At 45.2% G+C, this 16125-nt stretch overlaps 1 protein-coding gene across 4 annotated transcripts in view; it reads left to right on the top strand.

The window, feature by feature from the left end:
- SSBP3 (single stranded DNA binding protein 3) overlaps positions 1–16125 on the top strand; it is an 89137-nt gene that overhangs the window by 11919 nt on the left and 61093 nt on the right. For all 4 annotated transcript variants that reach the window (XM_063939647.1, XM_063939645.1, XM_063939646.1 and 1 more), the window contains exons 2-4: positions 539–611; positions 1441–1502; positions 8870–8954. In XM_063939647.1, the coding sequence (XP_063795717.1) occupies positions 539–611; positions 1441–1502; positions 8870–8954 (220 nt within the window). The remainder of the gene's footprint in view (positions 1–538; positions 612–1440; positions 1503–8869; positions 8955–16125) is intronic.

Genomic DNA, 16125 nt, shown 5'->3' with positions numbered 1-16125 from the left:
TATATATATATATATATATATATATATATGTGTTGAGTATCCCATATCCAAATATTCCGAAATACGGACTTTTTTGACTGAGAGTGAGATAGTGAAACCTTTGTTTTTTGATGGCTCAATGTACACAAACTTTGTTTAATACACAAAGTTATTAAAAATATTGTATTAAATGACCTTCAGGCTGTGTGTATGAGGTGTATATGAAACATAAATGAATTGTGTGAAAGTAGACACACTTTGTTTATTGCACAAAGTTATAAAAAATATTGGCTAAAATGACCTTCAGTCTGTGTATAAGGTATATATGACACATAAATGTATTCTGTGCTTAGATTTAGGTCCCATCACCATATCATCTAATTATGATATGCAATTATTCCAAAATACGGAAAAATCTCATATCCAAAATACCTCTGGTCCCAAGCATTTTGGATAAGGGAGACTCAACCTGTATGTGTGTGTGTGTGTGTGTATGTATGTGTATATATATCTAATTATATTGTCTAACTTTTAATATTATTTAACTCTTGTTTTGTAGACTTGCACTATATGTATACGAGTATCTGCTTCATGTCGGTGCCCAGAAATCTGCGCAGACTTTCCTTTCTGAGGTGAGAACTAGCTGTCTTCAGTAAATGTGTAGTGTTCTTAAAACTATAGCAGTGTTTCTCAAACTTTCTTAAATCACAGTGCCCTAGAGTATCATCTTTTTTTTTTTTTTTTTTTTTTTTCACGGCACCCCACGGTTAAAAATATATTATTTGTTAATATAAAAAAAAAATGGGGGAAAAAAAATATTAAATGAAGTAAATTATGCCTACCTGTCATCCTTAGGGTCAGTTATGTGGTGGTGCACAGTTGTGCTTCTGATTGTCCACATGTCCTATGATTGCTGGACACTAGCACTGGCTTTGCCTATCACTTTTACCATAAATATTTTAATTTGGTCCTGGACCACCAATCCGAAGCACCCCCTGCAAGAGTCTCTCAGAAACCCAGGGTGCCTAGGCACACAGTTTGGGAACCACTGGACTATAGTAGTGTAGTATGGTATGCCGGCGGTCGGGATTCCGGCGCCGGTATGGTGGTCGCCAGTAGCCCCGGCCGCCGGCAACCTGAAGACCACCCGACTATAGTTATGGTGGTGGTGGTGGAGAGTCTTCCTGTGTTCTGCCTTACTCCACCCTCCCAGGGATGCAGTTGTGAATTTCACCGATCTCCTTCATGTCGTCCCCGATAATCTGTACGGTCGATGAAGTTATTTGTTAAATTGCTGCCTTCTCTGTAGCATTGCAGACCTTTTATTTAGATATATTAGGCAGGTGTGTGGCTTTGCAAGAGTACAGTCTACACATATTTATCATCAAGCTGTGAATTCAGTGGAATATTTTATCTTTTTCTTTGTCGTATTGCATCCTAATTTTCCTTTTTCTATTACAGATCAGGTGGGAGAAGAACATTACATTGGGTGAACCTCCAGGTTTCTTACACTCATGGTGGTGGTGAGTAAAACTTCACCTGTAGCATATTTTAATTATCTTGATTTAGCCTAGGTACGCACCATACAGTGATCTGGTAGATAATCTGCCAGATCTAGCTGGTTGGAATGGAAATCTGGTAATGTATGAGAGCACATGACAACCGACCATTTGCTCCCAAAAACTGCAAAATGGACAACATCCAAGTTGGTTAAATTTGTGTTTAACCAATTTGTATGAACAGGTTTTGCTAGTTTTCCAGTGTTTGTCATTTGCTCTCATCCATTACCAGATTTTCATTCCAACCATCCAGATCTGGCAGATTATCTGCCAGATAATTGTATAGTGTGTACCTAGCTATAGACCTATTTATACATTTTAGGAAAATTTTGTCCTTAAGCAGAATTTCTGTTTAGAATTCTTGGGAGGGAAGAAATTCTTGGCGGCGAGAGTGGAGGAGTAGGCAAGGATTAACCCAGTAGGGAGGTTCAGGTGATTCCTGGGGAGACGAGGCTTTTTCTCTTCTTAACAGGCACAACAGGGTGTGGGGATTTCTGTAATCTTTGTAGCCTACTGCAGCAATTTAACTTTGCTGTACTTTTTGGATCTAGACAAGGGGCTTCCGAAACAATTATTATTATTTTTCTCTATCGTCCTAGTGGATGCTGGGGTTCCTGAAAGGACCATGGGGAATAGCGGCTCCGCAGGAGACAGGGCACAAAAAGTAAAGCTTTCCGATCAGGTGGTGTGCACTGGCTCCTCCCCCTATGACCCTCCTCCAAGCCTCAGTTAGATTTTTGTGCCCGGCCGAGAAGGGTGCAATCTAGGTGGCTCTCCTAAAGAGCTGCTTAGAAAAGTTTAGCTTAGGTTTTTTATTTTACAGTGAGTCCTGCTGGCAACAGGATCACTGCAACGAGGGACTTAGGGGAGAAGAAGTGAACTCACCTGCGTGCAGGATGGATTGGCTTCTTGGCTACTGGACATCAGCTCCAGAGGGACGATCACAGGTACAGCCTGGATGGTCACCGGAGCCTCGCCGCCGGCCCCCTTGCAGATGCTGAAACAAGAAGAGGTCCAGAATCGGCGGCAGAAGACTCCTCAGTCTTCTAAAGGTAGCGCACAGCACTGCAGCTGTGCGCCATTTTCCTCTCAGCACACTTCACACGGCAGTCACTGAGGGTGCAGGGCGCTGGGAGGGGAGCGCCCTGGGAGGCAAATGAAAACCTATTTGGCTAAAAAATACCTCACATATAGCCTCCGGGGGCTATATGGAGATATTTAACCCCTGCCTGAATCCACTAAAGAGCGGGAGACGAGCCCGCCGAAAAAGGGGCGGGGCCTATCTCCTCAGCACACAGCGCCATTTTCCTTACACAGCTCCGCTGGTCAGGACGGCTCCCAGGTCTCTCCCCTGCACTGCACTACAGAAACAGGGTAAAACAAGAGAGGGGGGGCAAAATAGTGGCAAAAATTATATTATAAAAGCAGCTATACAGGGAGCACTTATTATAAGGCTATCCCTGTCATATATAGCGCTTTGGTGTGTGCTGGCAAACTCTCCCTCTGTCTCCCCAAAGGGCTAGTGGGGTCCTGTCTTCGTTAAGAGCATTCCCTGTGTGTCGGTACGTGTGTGTCGACATGTATGAGGACGATATTGGTGTGGAGGCGGAGCAATTGCCAAATATGGGGATGTCACCTCCTAGGGGGTCGACACCAGAATGGATGCCTTTATTTATGGAATTACGGGATAGTGTCAACACGCTAAAGCAGTCGTTTGACGACATGAGACGGCCGGACAATCAATTAGTGCCTGTCCAGGCGCCTCAAACACCGTCAGGGGCTGTAAAACGCCCTTTGCCTCAGTCGGTCGACACAGACCCAGACACAGGCACTGATTCCAGTGGCGACGGTGACGAATCAACCGTATTTTCCAGTAGGGCCACACGTTATATGATTTTGCCAATGAAGGAGGCGTTACATTTAGCTGATACTACAGGTACCACTAAACAGGGTATTATGTGGGGTGTGAAAAAACTACCTATAGTTTTTCCTGAGTCAGAAGAACTAAATGAGGTGTGTGATGAAGCGTGGGTTGCCCCCAATAAAAAGATGCTAATTTCAAAGAAGTTATTGGCTTTATACCCTTTCCCGCCAGAGGTTAGGGCGCGCTGGGAAACACCTCCTAGGGTGGACAAGGCGCTCACACGCTTATCTAAACAAGTGGCGTTACCCTCTCCTGAGACGGCCGCACTTAAAGATCCAGCAGATAGGAGGATGGAAAATATCCAAAAAAGTATATACACACATACAGGTGTTATACTACGACCAGCTATAGCGACAGCCTGGATGTGCAGTGCTGGAGTAGCTTGGTCAGAGTCCCTGATTGAAAATATTGATACCCTGGATAGGGACAATGTTTTACTGTCTTTAGAGCAAATAAAGGATGCATTTCTTTATATGCGTGATGCACAGAGGGATATCTGCACACTGGCATCACGGGTAAGTGCTATGTCCATTTCGGCCAGAAGAAGTTTATGGACGCGACAGTGGTCAGGCGATGCGGACTCAAAACGGCATATGGAAGTTTTGCCGTATAAAGGGAAGGAGTTATTTGGAGTCGGTCTATCAGATTTGGTGGCCACGGCTACAGCCGGGAAATCCACCTTTTTACCTCAAGTTACTCCCCAACAGAAAAAGACACCGACTTTTCAACCGCAGCCCTTTCGTTCCTTTAAAAACAAGAGAGCAAAGGGATATTCATATCTGCCACGAGGCAGAGGAAGGGGGAAGAGACAGCAACAGGCAGCTCCTTCCCAGGAACAGAAGCCCTCCCCCGCTTCTACAAAAGCCTCAGCATGACGCTGGGGCTTCTCAAGCGGACTCGGGGGCGGTGGGCGGTCGTCTCAAGAATTTCAGCGCGCAGTGGGCTCACTCGCAGGTAGATCCCTGGATCCTGCAGATAATATCTCAGGGATACAGGTTGGAACTAGAGACAGATCCACCTCGCCGTTTCCTGAAGTCTGCTTTACCAACGTCCCCCTCCGAAAGGGAGACGGTCTTGGAAGCCATTCACAAGCTGTGCTCTCAGCAGGTGATAGTCAAGGTACCTCTTCTACAACAAGGAAAGGGGTATTATTCCACTCTATTTGTGGTACCGAAGCTGGATGGCTCGGTAAGACCTATTCTAAATCTGAAGTCCTTGAACCTGTACATAAAGAAGTTCAAGTTCAAGATGGAGTCACTCAGAGCAGTGATAGCGAACCTGGAAGAAGGGGACTTTATGGTATCCTTGGACATCAAGGATGCGTACCTCCACGTTCCAATTTACCCCTCACACCAGGGGTACCTCAGGTTCGTCGTACAAAACTGTCACTATCAGTTTCAGACGCTGCCGTTCGGATTGTCCACGGCACCTCGGGTCTTTACAAAGGTAATGGCCGAGATGATGATTCTTCTTCGAAGAAAAGGCGTATTAATTATCCCATACTTGGACGATCTCCTGATAAGGGCAAGGTCCAGAGAACAGCTAGAGATGGGATTAGCACTGTCTCAAGAAGTGCTAAAACAGCACGGGTGGATTCTGAATATTCCAAAATCCCAGTTAATGCCGACAACTCGTCTGCTGTTCCTAGGGAGGATTCTGGACACGGTTCAGAAAAAGGTTTTTCTCCCGGAGGAAAAAGCCAAGGAGTTATCCGAGCTTGTCAGGAACCTCCTAAAACCAGGAAAGGTGTCTGTACATCAATGCACAAGAGTCCTGGGAAAAATGGTGGCTTCTTACGAAGCAATTCCATTCGGCAGATTCCACGCAAGAATTTTCCAGAGGGATCTGTTGGACAAATGGTCAGGGTCGCATCTTCAGATGCACCAGCGGATAACCCTGTCTCCAAGGACAAGGGTATCTCTTCTGTGGTGGTTGCAGAGTACTCATCTATTGGAGGGCCGCAGATTCGGCATACAGGATTGGATCCTGGTGACCACGGACGCCAGCCTGAGAGGCTGGGGAGCAGTCACACAAGGAAGAAACTTCCAGGGAGTGTGGACGAGCCTGGAAACGTCTCTTCACATAAACATTCTGGAACTAAGAGCAATCTACAATGCTCTAAGCCAGGCAGAACCTCTGCTTCAGGGAAAACCGGTGTTGATCCAGTCGGACAACATCACGGCAGTCGCCCATGTGAACAGACAGGGCGGCACAAGAAGCAGGAGTGCAATGGCAAAAGCTGCAAGGATTCTTCGCTGGGCAGAGAATCATGTAATAGCACTGTCAGCAGTGTTCATCCCGGGAGTGGACAACTGGGAAGCAGACTTCCTCAGCAGACACGACCTTCACCCGGGAGAGTGGGGACTTCATCCAGAAGTCTTCCACATGCTGGTAACCCGTTGGGAAAGACCAATGGTGGACATGATGGCGTCTCGCCTCAACAAAAAACTGGACAGGTATTGCGCCAGGTCAAGAGATCCGCAGGCAATAGCTGTGGACGCGCTGGTAACGCCTTGGGTGTACCAGTCGGTGTATGTGTTTCCTCCTCTGCCTCTCATACCAAAAGTATTGAGAATTATACGGCAAAGAGGCGTAAGAACGATACTAGTGGTTCCGGATTGGCCAAGAAGGACTTGGTACCCGGAACTTCAAGAGATGATCACGGAAGATCCGTGGCCTCTACCTCTAAGGAGGGACTTGCTTCAGCAGGGTCCCTGTCTGTTTCAAGACTTACCGCGGCTGCGTTTGACGGCATGGCGGTTGAACGCCGGATCCTAAAGGAAAAAGGCATGCCGGAAGAAGTCATTCCTACTTTGATTAAAGCAAGGAAGGAAGTAACCGTGCAACATTATCACCGCATTTGGCGAAAATATGTTGCGTGGTGCGAGGATCGGAGTGCTCCGACGGAGGAATTTCAACTGGGTCGATTCCTACATTTCCTGCAATCAGGATTGTCTATGGGTCTCAAATTGGGATCTATTAAGGTTCAAATTTCGGCCCTGTCGATTTTCTTCCAGAAAGAATTGGCTTCAGTCCCTGAAGTCCAGACTTTTGTTAAGGGAGTGCTGCATATACAGCCTCCTGTGGTGCCTCCAGTGGCACCGTGGGATCTCAATGTGGTTTTGGACTTTCTAAAATCTCATTGGTTTGAACCACTAAAAAATGTGGATTTGAAATATCTCACATGGAAAGTGACCATGCTACTAGCCCTGGCTTCGGCCAGGAGAGTGTCAGAACTGGCAGCTTTATCTTACAAAAGCCCATATCTGATTTTCCATTCGGACAGGGCGGAACGGCGGACTCGTCCGCATTTTCTCCCTAAGGTGGTGTCAGCATTTCATCTGAACCAGCCTATTGTAGTGCCTGCGGCTACAAGTGACTTGGAGGACTCCAAGTTACTGGACGTTGTCAGAGCATTGAAAATATATATTGCAAGGACAGCTGGAGTCAGAAAATCTGACTCGTTGTTTATATTGTATGCACCCAACAAGATGGGTGCTCCTGCGTCTAAGCAGACGATTGCTCGTTGGATCTGTAGCACAATCCAACTTGCACATTCTGTGGCAGGCCTGCCACAGCCTAAATCTGTAAGGGCCCACTCCACAAGGAAGGTGGGCTCATCTTGGGCGGCTGCCCGAGGGGTCTCGGCATTACAACTTTGCCGAGCAGCTACGTGGTCAGGGGAGAACACGTTTGTAAAATTTTACAAATTTGATACTCTGGCTAAGGAGGACCTGGAGTTCTCTCATTCGGTGCTGCAGAGTCATCCGCACTCTCCCGCCCGTTTGGGAGCTTTGGTATAATCCCCATGGTCCTTTCAGGAACCCCAGCATCCACTAGGACGATAGAGAAAATAAGAATTTACTTACCGATAATTCTATTTCTCGGAGTCCGTAGTGGATGCTGGGCGCCCATCCCAAGTGCGGATTATCTGCAATAATTGTACATAGTTATTGTTAACTAATTCGGGTTATTGTTGTAGGGAGCCATCTTTCAGAGGCTCCTCTGTTATCATACTGTTAACTGGGTTTAGATCACAAGTTGTACGGTGTGATTGGTGTGGCTGGTATGAGTCTTACCCGGGATTCAAAATTCCTCCCTTATTGTGTACGCTCGTCCGGGCACAGTACCTAACTGAGGCTTGGAGGAGGGTCATAGGGGGAGGAGCCAGTGCACACCACCTGATCGGAAAGCTTTACTTTTTGTGCCCTGTCTCCTGCGGAGCCGCTATTCCCCATGGTCCTTTCAGGAACCCCAGCATCCACTACGGACTCCGAGAAATAGAATTATCGGTAAGTAAATTCTTATTTTTTACTTCACCAAAGCTTTGCCGCAGAATTAACGAGCACCCGTCACTCATCTGAGTCGTCACTGAGAATGTGGATTATTCTTATAGAACCATTACTGCAGTCCCATTGTATGTTTGTTTTCTAAATATAACTTTTTTTTTTTCTTTTTTTAATTGTGGCAAATGAATGTTGGTATTTACCAATTGTTTTTGAATTGCTATTCATAATGTCTACAATAATTCTGCTGAGCTTCATGGACTACTATGGCAACCACAGTTTTATATTGCATGATGCAGCGAGTAGAGGCTTTGGAACGTCCCTCTGCACTACGGTATAGGCAGAATTCAATTGTTTTCTGGCGCCCGATCTCGCGTCTAAAGTGACGGGAGATCGCGGGGTGATATTTAATTGATCCCCCCCCTTCCTTATTGCACCCATATCAGTCCGGTTTAGCCGCGTAAAGCGTCAAAACTTGACTAAAGTTATGGTCCTGAAAAGTCCGGTTTGGGCGCCCAAACGAGTAACTTTTTGTGCATTTCGGCTCGCCACCCCAGGGGATAGCGAGCTGAAATGATATTGCGCCCATCGGCAGAAACAGTTGTATAGCTGGGGGGAAGGAATAATTGAATTCCACTATGTCTGCTCAACATCCTCCCCTTCCTCTAGTTGACATAGTGTGAGTTTGTGTGACTAGAAGCCATATTTTGAAACCTCAGGAGAGATTTTGAAAATGAGAGAGAGAATTGTAATGGAACAGCTAATAAATTTGGTTATCCAAGGCATGTGCAATTGAAAGAACAAAATAAACCCATATGGGATTGCTGCTTTAATCTGTTCATTCAGTTTGTCACTGGCTCTTAAGTAATTTGTATGTTGCACTTTTTCAGCTAACATCATGGCTGCCACTCATTCTTTAAGAACATAGGTGACCTGCGGATACATAGAGTGCAAGTGTCAAAGCCATCACTATTGTGCAGCTTGGCTGGATTAAAGTTTTTCTTATAATTGTTGCATTATACTATACAGAAAAACCTAATGTGGATGTTTGCAGATGAGATCTAGAAAGGGCGGATACTGTAAAGACTGACTCTATCTCTCTCTCTCTCTCTCGTACACAGTGTGTTTTGGGACCTGTACTGCGCAGCTCCAGAGCGTAGAGACACCTGTGAACATTCAAGTGAAGCAAAAGCATTTCACGACTATGTGAGTAGCCAAAAGTATCTTGTTGTCCATTCTTAAAGGACAGCAGGAAAGTAATGTGTACGGCGATATGTTGTAAGGCTGTAATTGAGCAGCTACCAAGACTCTGATGTATTGGTGCCGGAACCAAGCTGAGATTTGACACCATTTCTGCTGGTTTTATTTGGAAATGAACATGCAGAGTTAAATAGTGTTTCTGAAAAGTGTCCAAAATGTTTATTTTGGAATTAGTTTGCATAAACAGGCTTATTGTTACTCTTTGCAAATAGCTGTAAATTCATTGACAAAACATGATTTGACTTTGTTGACTTGTTATCTACAAATTTTTCAGTCACACTCTCAGAGGCCAAGTGGGTGTCTCCTTTAAAACAGTGTTAAATCCAAGAAGTCTGCTGTACGTTGGGGAAACGTTTACCCCGCCATTATCGTCGGGTCACATGAATTAGATAGCAAAGTCTGTTTTGCTTGCATGTTTTTGTGCTGCGTCTGTAGAGGATCCTGGGACTGGGTGGCGGCGAGCAGGGCGATCACCCTCTGTAACACAAATCCATTTTCCCAGCAGTGTAGTGCGGACCATGCAGTGGCCTCCGGGGGCCGCGGCAGAGTGGTGGAGGCATCTGACGCATTGGTGTCCTGCAGCACTGGTGCCTGAAGGCTCCATCACGCCTGCCGCGGTTTCCATGGTCCCTGGCATGGGCTGCACTACACCGTTGGGATAAGGGGTTAGTCCCATTGCCTCCAATGTAAAATCGAGCAATGATGACGCAGCTGCGACTGAAGGGGTTAACTGGTTGGTAACAGGGCATCCGCATGTGGGTTAAGTTTAGCAAGGGTGCTTTGACGGATTTGCGGCCTTTAAAGAATAATGTGTACGAGAATGTACTTATCCATCCCAGGGGGTAGCGAGCTGAAATGCGCGTAAAGAGACCCGTTTGGGCGCCCAAATGGGTCTTCTCACGCCCATTACTTTAGTCGGGTTTAGGTGCCTTGCGCGCCTAAACCCGAGTGTAATGGGTACGATAAGTGGGGGCATTTGAATATTGCCCCGCAATCTCCCATCACTTTAGATGGGAGATCAGGGGTTTGATAACATTTGAATTCCCCCATATATTTGGTGTGACCACCCTTTGTCTCCAAAACAGCATCAATTCTTCTAGGTACACTTGCACACAGTTTTTGAAGGAACTCTGCTTGGAGTTTGTTCCAAACATCTTGGAGATCTAATCACAGATCTTCTGTGGATTTAGGCTTGCTCAAATCTTTGTCTCTTAATGTAATTCCAGACAGACTTGATGGTGTTGAGATCAGGGCTCTGTGGGGGCCATATCTCACCCAGGACTCCTTGTTCTGCTTTATGCTGAAGATGGTTCTTAATGATATTGGCTGTATATTTGGGGTCATTGTCCTGCTGCAGAATACATTTTGAGACAATCGGATGTCTCCCTGATGGTATTGCATGATGGATAAGTACCTTCCTGTATTTCACAGCGTTGAGGACACCATTAATCCTGACCGAATCCCCAACTCCATTTGCTGAAATGCAGCCCCAAACTTGCAAGGAACCTCCACCATGCTTCAATGTTGCCTGCAGACACATTATTATTTCCGCTCTCCAGCCCTTCACGAACAAACTGTCTTCTGTTGCAGCCAGATATTTCCATTTTGATTAATCAGTCCAGAGCACCTGCTGCCATTTTTCTGTGTTTTCGTGCATAGTTGAGTCGCTTGGCCTTGTTTCCACATCGACGGTATGGCTTTTCTTACATTAAGACCACTTCTGGACAGACTTCTCCGAACAGTAGATTGGCTGTACCTGGGTCCCACTGGTTTCTACCAGTTCTGAGCTGAAGGCACTGCTGGACATCTTCCAATTTCAAAGGGAAGTAAGCATGATGTTTCCTTCATCTGATGCACTGTTTCCTTGGCCGACCACTGTGTCCACGGTCCTCAACGTTGCCCGTTTCTTTGTGCTTCAATGCTGAGAAATACAGACAGGTACTTATCCATCATGCTGTACCATCAGGGTGGTGTAGGTTTGGCTTAAAAAAAAATTTCTGCAGCAGGGCAATGACCCCAAACATACAGCCAATGTCATGAAGAACTATCTCCAGCGTAAAGAAGATCAAGGAGTCCTGGGTGATATGGCCCCCACAGAGCCTTGATCTCAAAATAATTCAGTCTGTCTGGGATTACGTGAAGAGACCAGAGAATTTCAGCAAGCATACATACACAGAAGATTAGTTCTCCAAGATGTTTGGAATATGCAGAGTTCCTTCAAAAACTGTGTGCAAGTGTACCTAGAAGAATTGATGCTGTTTTGAAGGCAAAGGGTGGTCACACCATATATGGATTTGATTTAGATCTGTGTTCATTCACCTTCGTGTTTTGTTAATTGATTTAAAAAAAAACCCAAAACATTGACACATCTATATTGACACATCTATTTTTTAAAGCAGAGGTTCTCAAACTCGGTCCTCGGGGGCCCTCACAGTGCATGTTTTGCAGGTCTCCTCACAGAATCGCAAGTGAAATAATTAGCTCCACCTGTGGACCTTTTAAAATGTGTCAGTGAGTAATTAATACACCTGTGCACCTGCTGGGTTACCTGCAAAACATGCACTGTGTGGGCTCCCGAGGACCGAGTTTGAGAACCTCTGTTTTAAAGCATCCTTACTTTGCAGCATTTTTCCACATCTGCCTAAAACTTTAGCACAGTACTGTATATTTAGCCTGAGTCGCATATGCGCAGTGTCGATGTTAACGTAGTTGTGCGTTTTTATGTATTTGTCTTTTTTTTAATGGTTTTTTTGCAACTGCGCATGCGGGAACATTTCTTTACTTCAGTGCAAGCGATACAGAGACTTTTTTTAGGAAAAGTTATGCATGCAAGAATAGTCCGTTCAGTTGGGGTGTGGGTGGCATGTCAATGGAAACTGATGCCTTAACAGACTCTCAACCACAGGCATAGGATGCCATCATCACAGACTGGGAACTTGCCATAGGACTGTTTCAGATTTCGATGTGACCGATGGTGGCTTATCACCAATCTGTTTTACAGCTGTATGGGCGCTAAAAGCCCGGATGGTGTAATGGTTAGCGTTACTGCCTCGTAGTGCTGAGGTCATGGGTTCATTTCCCACAATGGCCTTAATGGCCATAGTTTGTATTTTCTCCCTGTGCTTGCATGCTCCGGTTTCCTCCCACGCTCCAAAAATATACTGATAGGTGATTGGCTCCCGATAAAATAAATAACTCTAGTGTGTGTGTGTACTGTATGTATGGTTGGGAATGCCAATTGTAAGCTCCACTGGGGCAGGAACTGATAAGAATGTCCGAATAGTCTCTGTACAGCGCTGCAGAATGTGTGCACTATATAAATAACTGATAATAAATACAATTGGTTGTCTCAGATCTTGCACATTTGACCGCACTGATGTCCATGGGGGAAGGATTTTGTTGCAGGATTTGCGACTGCTAGTAGATGTAGTTACGTGCTGATCTGGGTACTACTCAGAAACAGGCATACTACATGCAGTTTCTGAGTGATCTACATATGTCTGGTGTTTTGGGCTGTTTGCGCTTCATATTGGTGTCCCTGTATCTCTACTTAATTCCCAAGTAAAGGTATGCAATACAATAGACTCGAGTCTGTGGCCGGCAACCGATAGGGATTCAGGGCTGCGTAGAGCCATCAGTCTATATAATATTAATGACTCTCTATAGACTAGTCCTACTGATTCTTATGTATGTGTGTTTCTAATTTATTTATGTATTTATTGTTGAATCATGGAGTACATTGTTCATTAACAGGTACTTAAAAAGATTAAACCAAATCAATTGACATCATTAAAGGTTTGGCCACCCTGTGGCAAATTACCATGATAAACCTGAAATGTAACCATTTAAACAATTAATCACCAAGTAATATCCCTAATTGGCGGAATTCAATTGTTTATTGTGGCCGCAGCTTCAGTTTAGTGACCAGGAGCAATTAACTTGTTTTTGGGCGCCCACCACTATTGCAGTTCTCGCACCTACAGTGCATGGTGTTAGCCACGTAAAGTGGCTTCTCCCAGCTCGAGAGAGTTCAGGTGCCCAAAAGCAAGATGCCCTTATTGCACCCAAAAGCCTTACTTTCAGCTGCGAGCAGGAATCTGCAATAAGTAAGGCCGCCCGGAAACGATTGAATAATTCCCAGCCACTTTATCCTGGCCGTAGATCCCGTCTTAACAATGGAATTTCCCCCATTGGTGGTTTTGTTCTCATGTATTCCTTGATATAACAATGACAATTACCACTTTTTTGTTTGTGTGTGCAGTTTTTCATAGTTTTTAATTTTATTTTTTAGAGCATTCTGTAAGCCCATTACTTAGGTCTTTCCTGGGTTGCAAGCTGTATATATCAGTGATCTGTACATGTGTGCATCATATACAGATCTTAATATTGCCCTGTGGTGGGCAATACATAGCTGGGCTAAGGGCTAATTTGAGTCGATAGCTCTCAGTATGGAGGAGGTTTTCCTGTGTTAAGTTTGCTTTGTTTGTTGGCTTAATAATATATGGCTCTTTCAGTAATATTAATATTATCCACATTGAAATATTAATATTGCCTGGTCTGTAAGATAGTTAACCTAAAAGTAACAATTACAGGACATTAGGGGGGAGATTCAATTCTGATAGCGGGGATGTAGCTACTGTGTAAAGTGTCGGGCATTTAACTTAGGGACTTCATCACCAGCGATGAGAATTGAATTATCCTCCCATACAGTTCCATGGACAAATAATATAATGGTGAAATACAACATTTTCTATAGTGTGTGTGTGTGTGTGTGTGTGTGTGTTTTTTATTTGCAGCTGTAAACACCGCTTCTCTTGAGGCTTGTTTGGTGATTTGGGTAGCACGTCAAACCTCATTTGCGATTTTGGGTCCACGTTGATACTTGCCATTAAGGGACATTGTGTGCTGCTGTATGGGTGTAATACCACCATCAAGCTCTGGCGGCTGAGTGATGTATTGCTACTAGTCATGGTTGTGTTTGCAGTGATGTTTAACCACTTAACTGGCAATTTTATTTATTTTTAATTTTTTTCTAAAAACTGCTTGAATTTTCTTTTTCTTTTTTATGAGTGAATTAGGTGAAGAACATTTATTTTTAAACTTATCCAAAACTGTTTTAGGGAAAACAAATGTGAAAAAAACAAAACAAAAAGATATCGTTTTTTTTCAAACATTGAGCTCGATTTAATTCAGAGCTAATTGAATAGTGCTGGAAAGGAGCTCCTGGATCTATTCAATTCAGTGCGATGTTGTCCCCGACTAGAGGATTTATTCTCGCACCCCTCTGTGGGTGTAAGCAGAAATCTGATAAAACTAGGTTCGCAATGCTGGTTTATGCCCTAGTGTGGCGCGAACAGCATTGCGGCGGGGTACTTTTAGTCAGAACCTGCCTGTTCTCGTGACTGAACACCCTGTTTAGTCTGTCAGTACGGGCACTCTCAGACTTGGCATCACACTGAATTGAATAGCTCCTGGAGCTCCTTCCCGGCGACTGCTCATCTGAGCAGCCCCCAGGTACATAATGGTGGGGGTTAATTTACTAATTTACTTCGCCAGCAGCTGCTAATGTCTGCAGCAGCCGGGTGGGGGGAGCCCTGCTGTGCTGACCGATCACTGATCGGCAGCATGGCAGACGGAGAGGGCGCAGGGAAGCAGAGGGACCAGAAGCAGATTCTCTTCCTGCAGGCATCCACACTGTGTGTATCTGACCGCATAGTTTGCGATCAGATAGCGCACTGCCTGGTTTGGTCTCAAATGATGCAGCCATGCTAGGCAAGTGGTTAATGTTTTGTCCTGAAGAGCTGGAATTCTCTCTAATGGAATTTGCTCCACTGCAATGCTCTGTCAGCTGGTGGCCGGCAAACACCCTCAGGAACCATCCCATATGGGTTATATACTGTGTGAACGGAGTGTTTCAGTGACTCTGCCCTGTCACATCCAACCTACAGTATATAGGGGGTTACACATGGGGGAGACGTGTGCCGAGCGATCTAGCACAGACCGCTCCGCACACATCTCTTCCCCCCGCTCAGCACACAGCGCGATGTGTGCTGAGTGAGGGAGGGGACAGGAGAAACGCTAATTTCACCCAGCAGTGAAATTGGCGATCTACTAGATTTGGCATGCATGCCAAATCTAGAGCCGGCGATAGCGACGCACGGGGCCTCGCATCGATGTCGCCGGCACCCTACACACGGAGCGATGTGTTCTTAATTTCTAAGAAATCTAGTCAGATTGCTTAAAAATTAAGTGAACATTGCTCAGTGTGTACCCCCCTTATGTGTCTGGTGACATTGAGCAATTACCATACTGGGATACATACCCAGTGCTCTGTTAAGAAAGGGATTATGTGGCCCAAATGAAGTTGCCTCTACTGGCTGGAATTCTTCTCTACAGCTGTATACCCCATGAACTGACGTCTTCTGTATGAGAAAAGAAGGTAACTCTAACCACTGGCCTTAGATATGCTTTCACTTTATTCCAGAACAGAATTGTGCCTCCCCACATTGTAGCAGCGTTTAGCAGGTTCCGCGTCTGTTTGCTTTGCATCTGCTGCTGAGTTTCTGGTAAGGGTTTCTTGGCATATGTTGCTGAAACCAGTATGGTTGTCTTTTTATTTTATTTATTTTTTCTCTCTAATTTGTGGCTTTTCATGTGTCCCAGTGACCAAAGGTTTCAGATCTCTGCTCAGGGAGGGGACCCGGCTCATAAACCTGAGTTATCTGCTTTTATTGTTCTTGGTCAAGGAAACAAAAGGGACCCACAGCCCTTCACATTTGCAATTCTGTGCCTCCACACTGCCAAGAACAAAAAGCCTCTTTTACATGGGAGGTAACGGACAGCAATAAATCAGTGAACCAGACTGGAATACCCCTGTCCTGCTATCCTCCTCCTTTCACAAGGGGGCCAAGCCGTCTGCTAATTAACAGCTTTGTGTTGTCAGGAATGCTAGGCTTCCCAAACCTGACACTCCTGGATTTGGCTGCAAACTCCAAATAATGTTCTGGTGGTGGGTCTCGTCTGGTTAGAAGGTGTAGCTATCATGCAGGCCACATTCTGACAGTTTCTTGTAGCAATAGGATACTGAGCGGATTAATAAAATGGCCCGATAAGTGTT

The sequence above is a fragment of the Pseudophryne corroboree genome, chromosome 9, assembly GCF_028390025.1.
Source record: "Pseudophryne corroboree isolate aPseCor3 chromosome 9, aPseCor3.hap2, whole genome shotgun sequence".
NCBI classification, from domain to species: Eukaryota; Metazoa; Chordata; class Amphibia; order Anura; family Myobatrachidae; genus Pseudophryne; species Pseudophryne corroboree.
The sequence above is the reverse complement of the archived record's forward strand: the minus strand, read 5'-3'. Positions and strand labels throughout refer to the sequence as shown.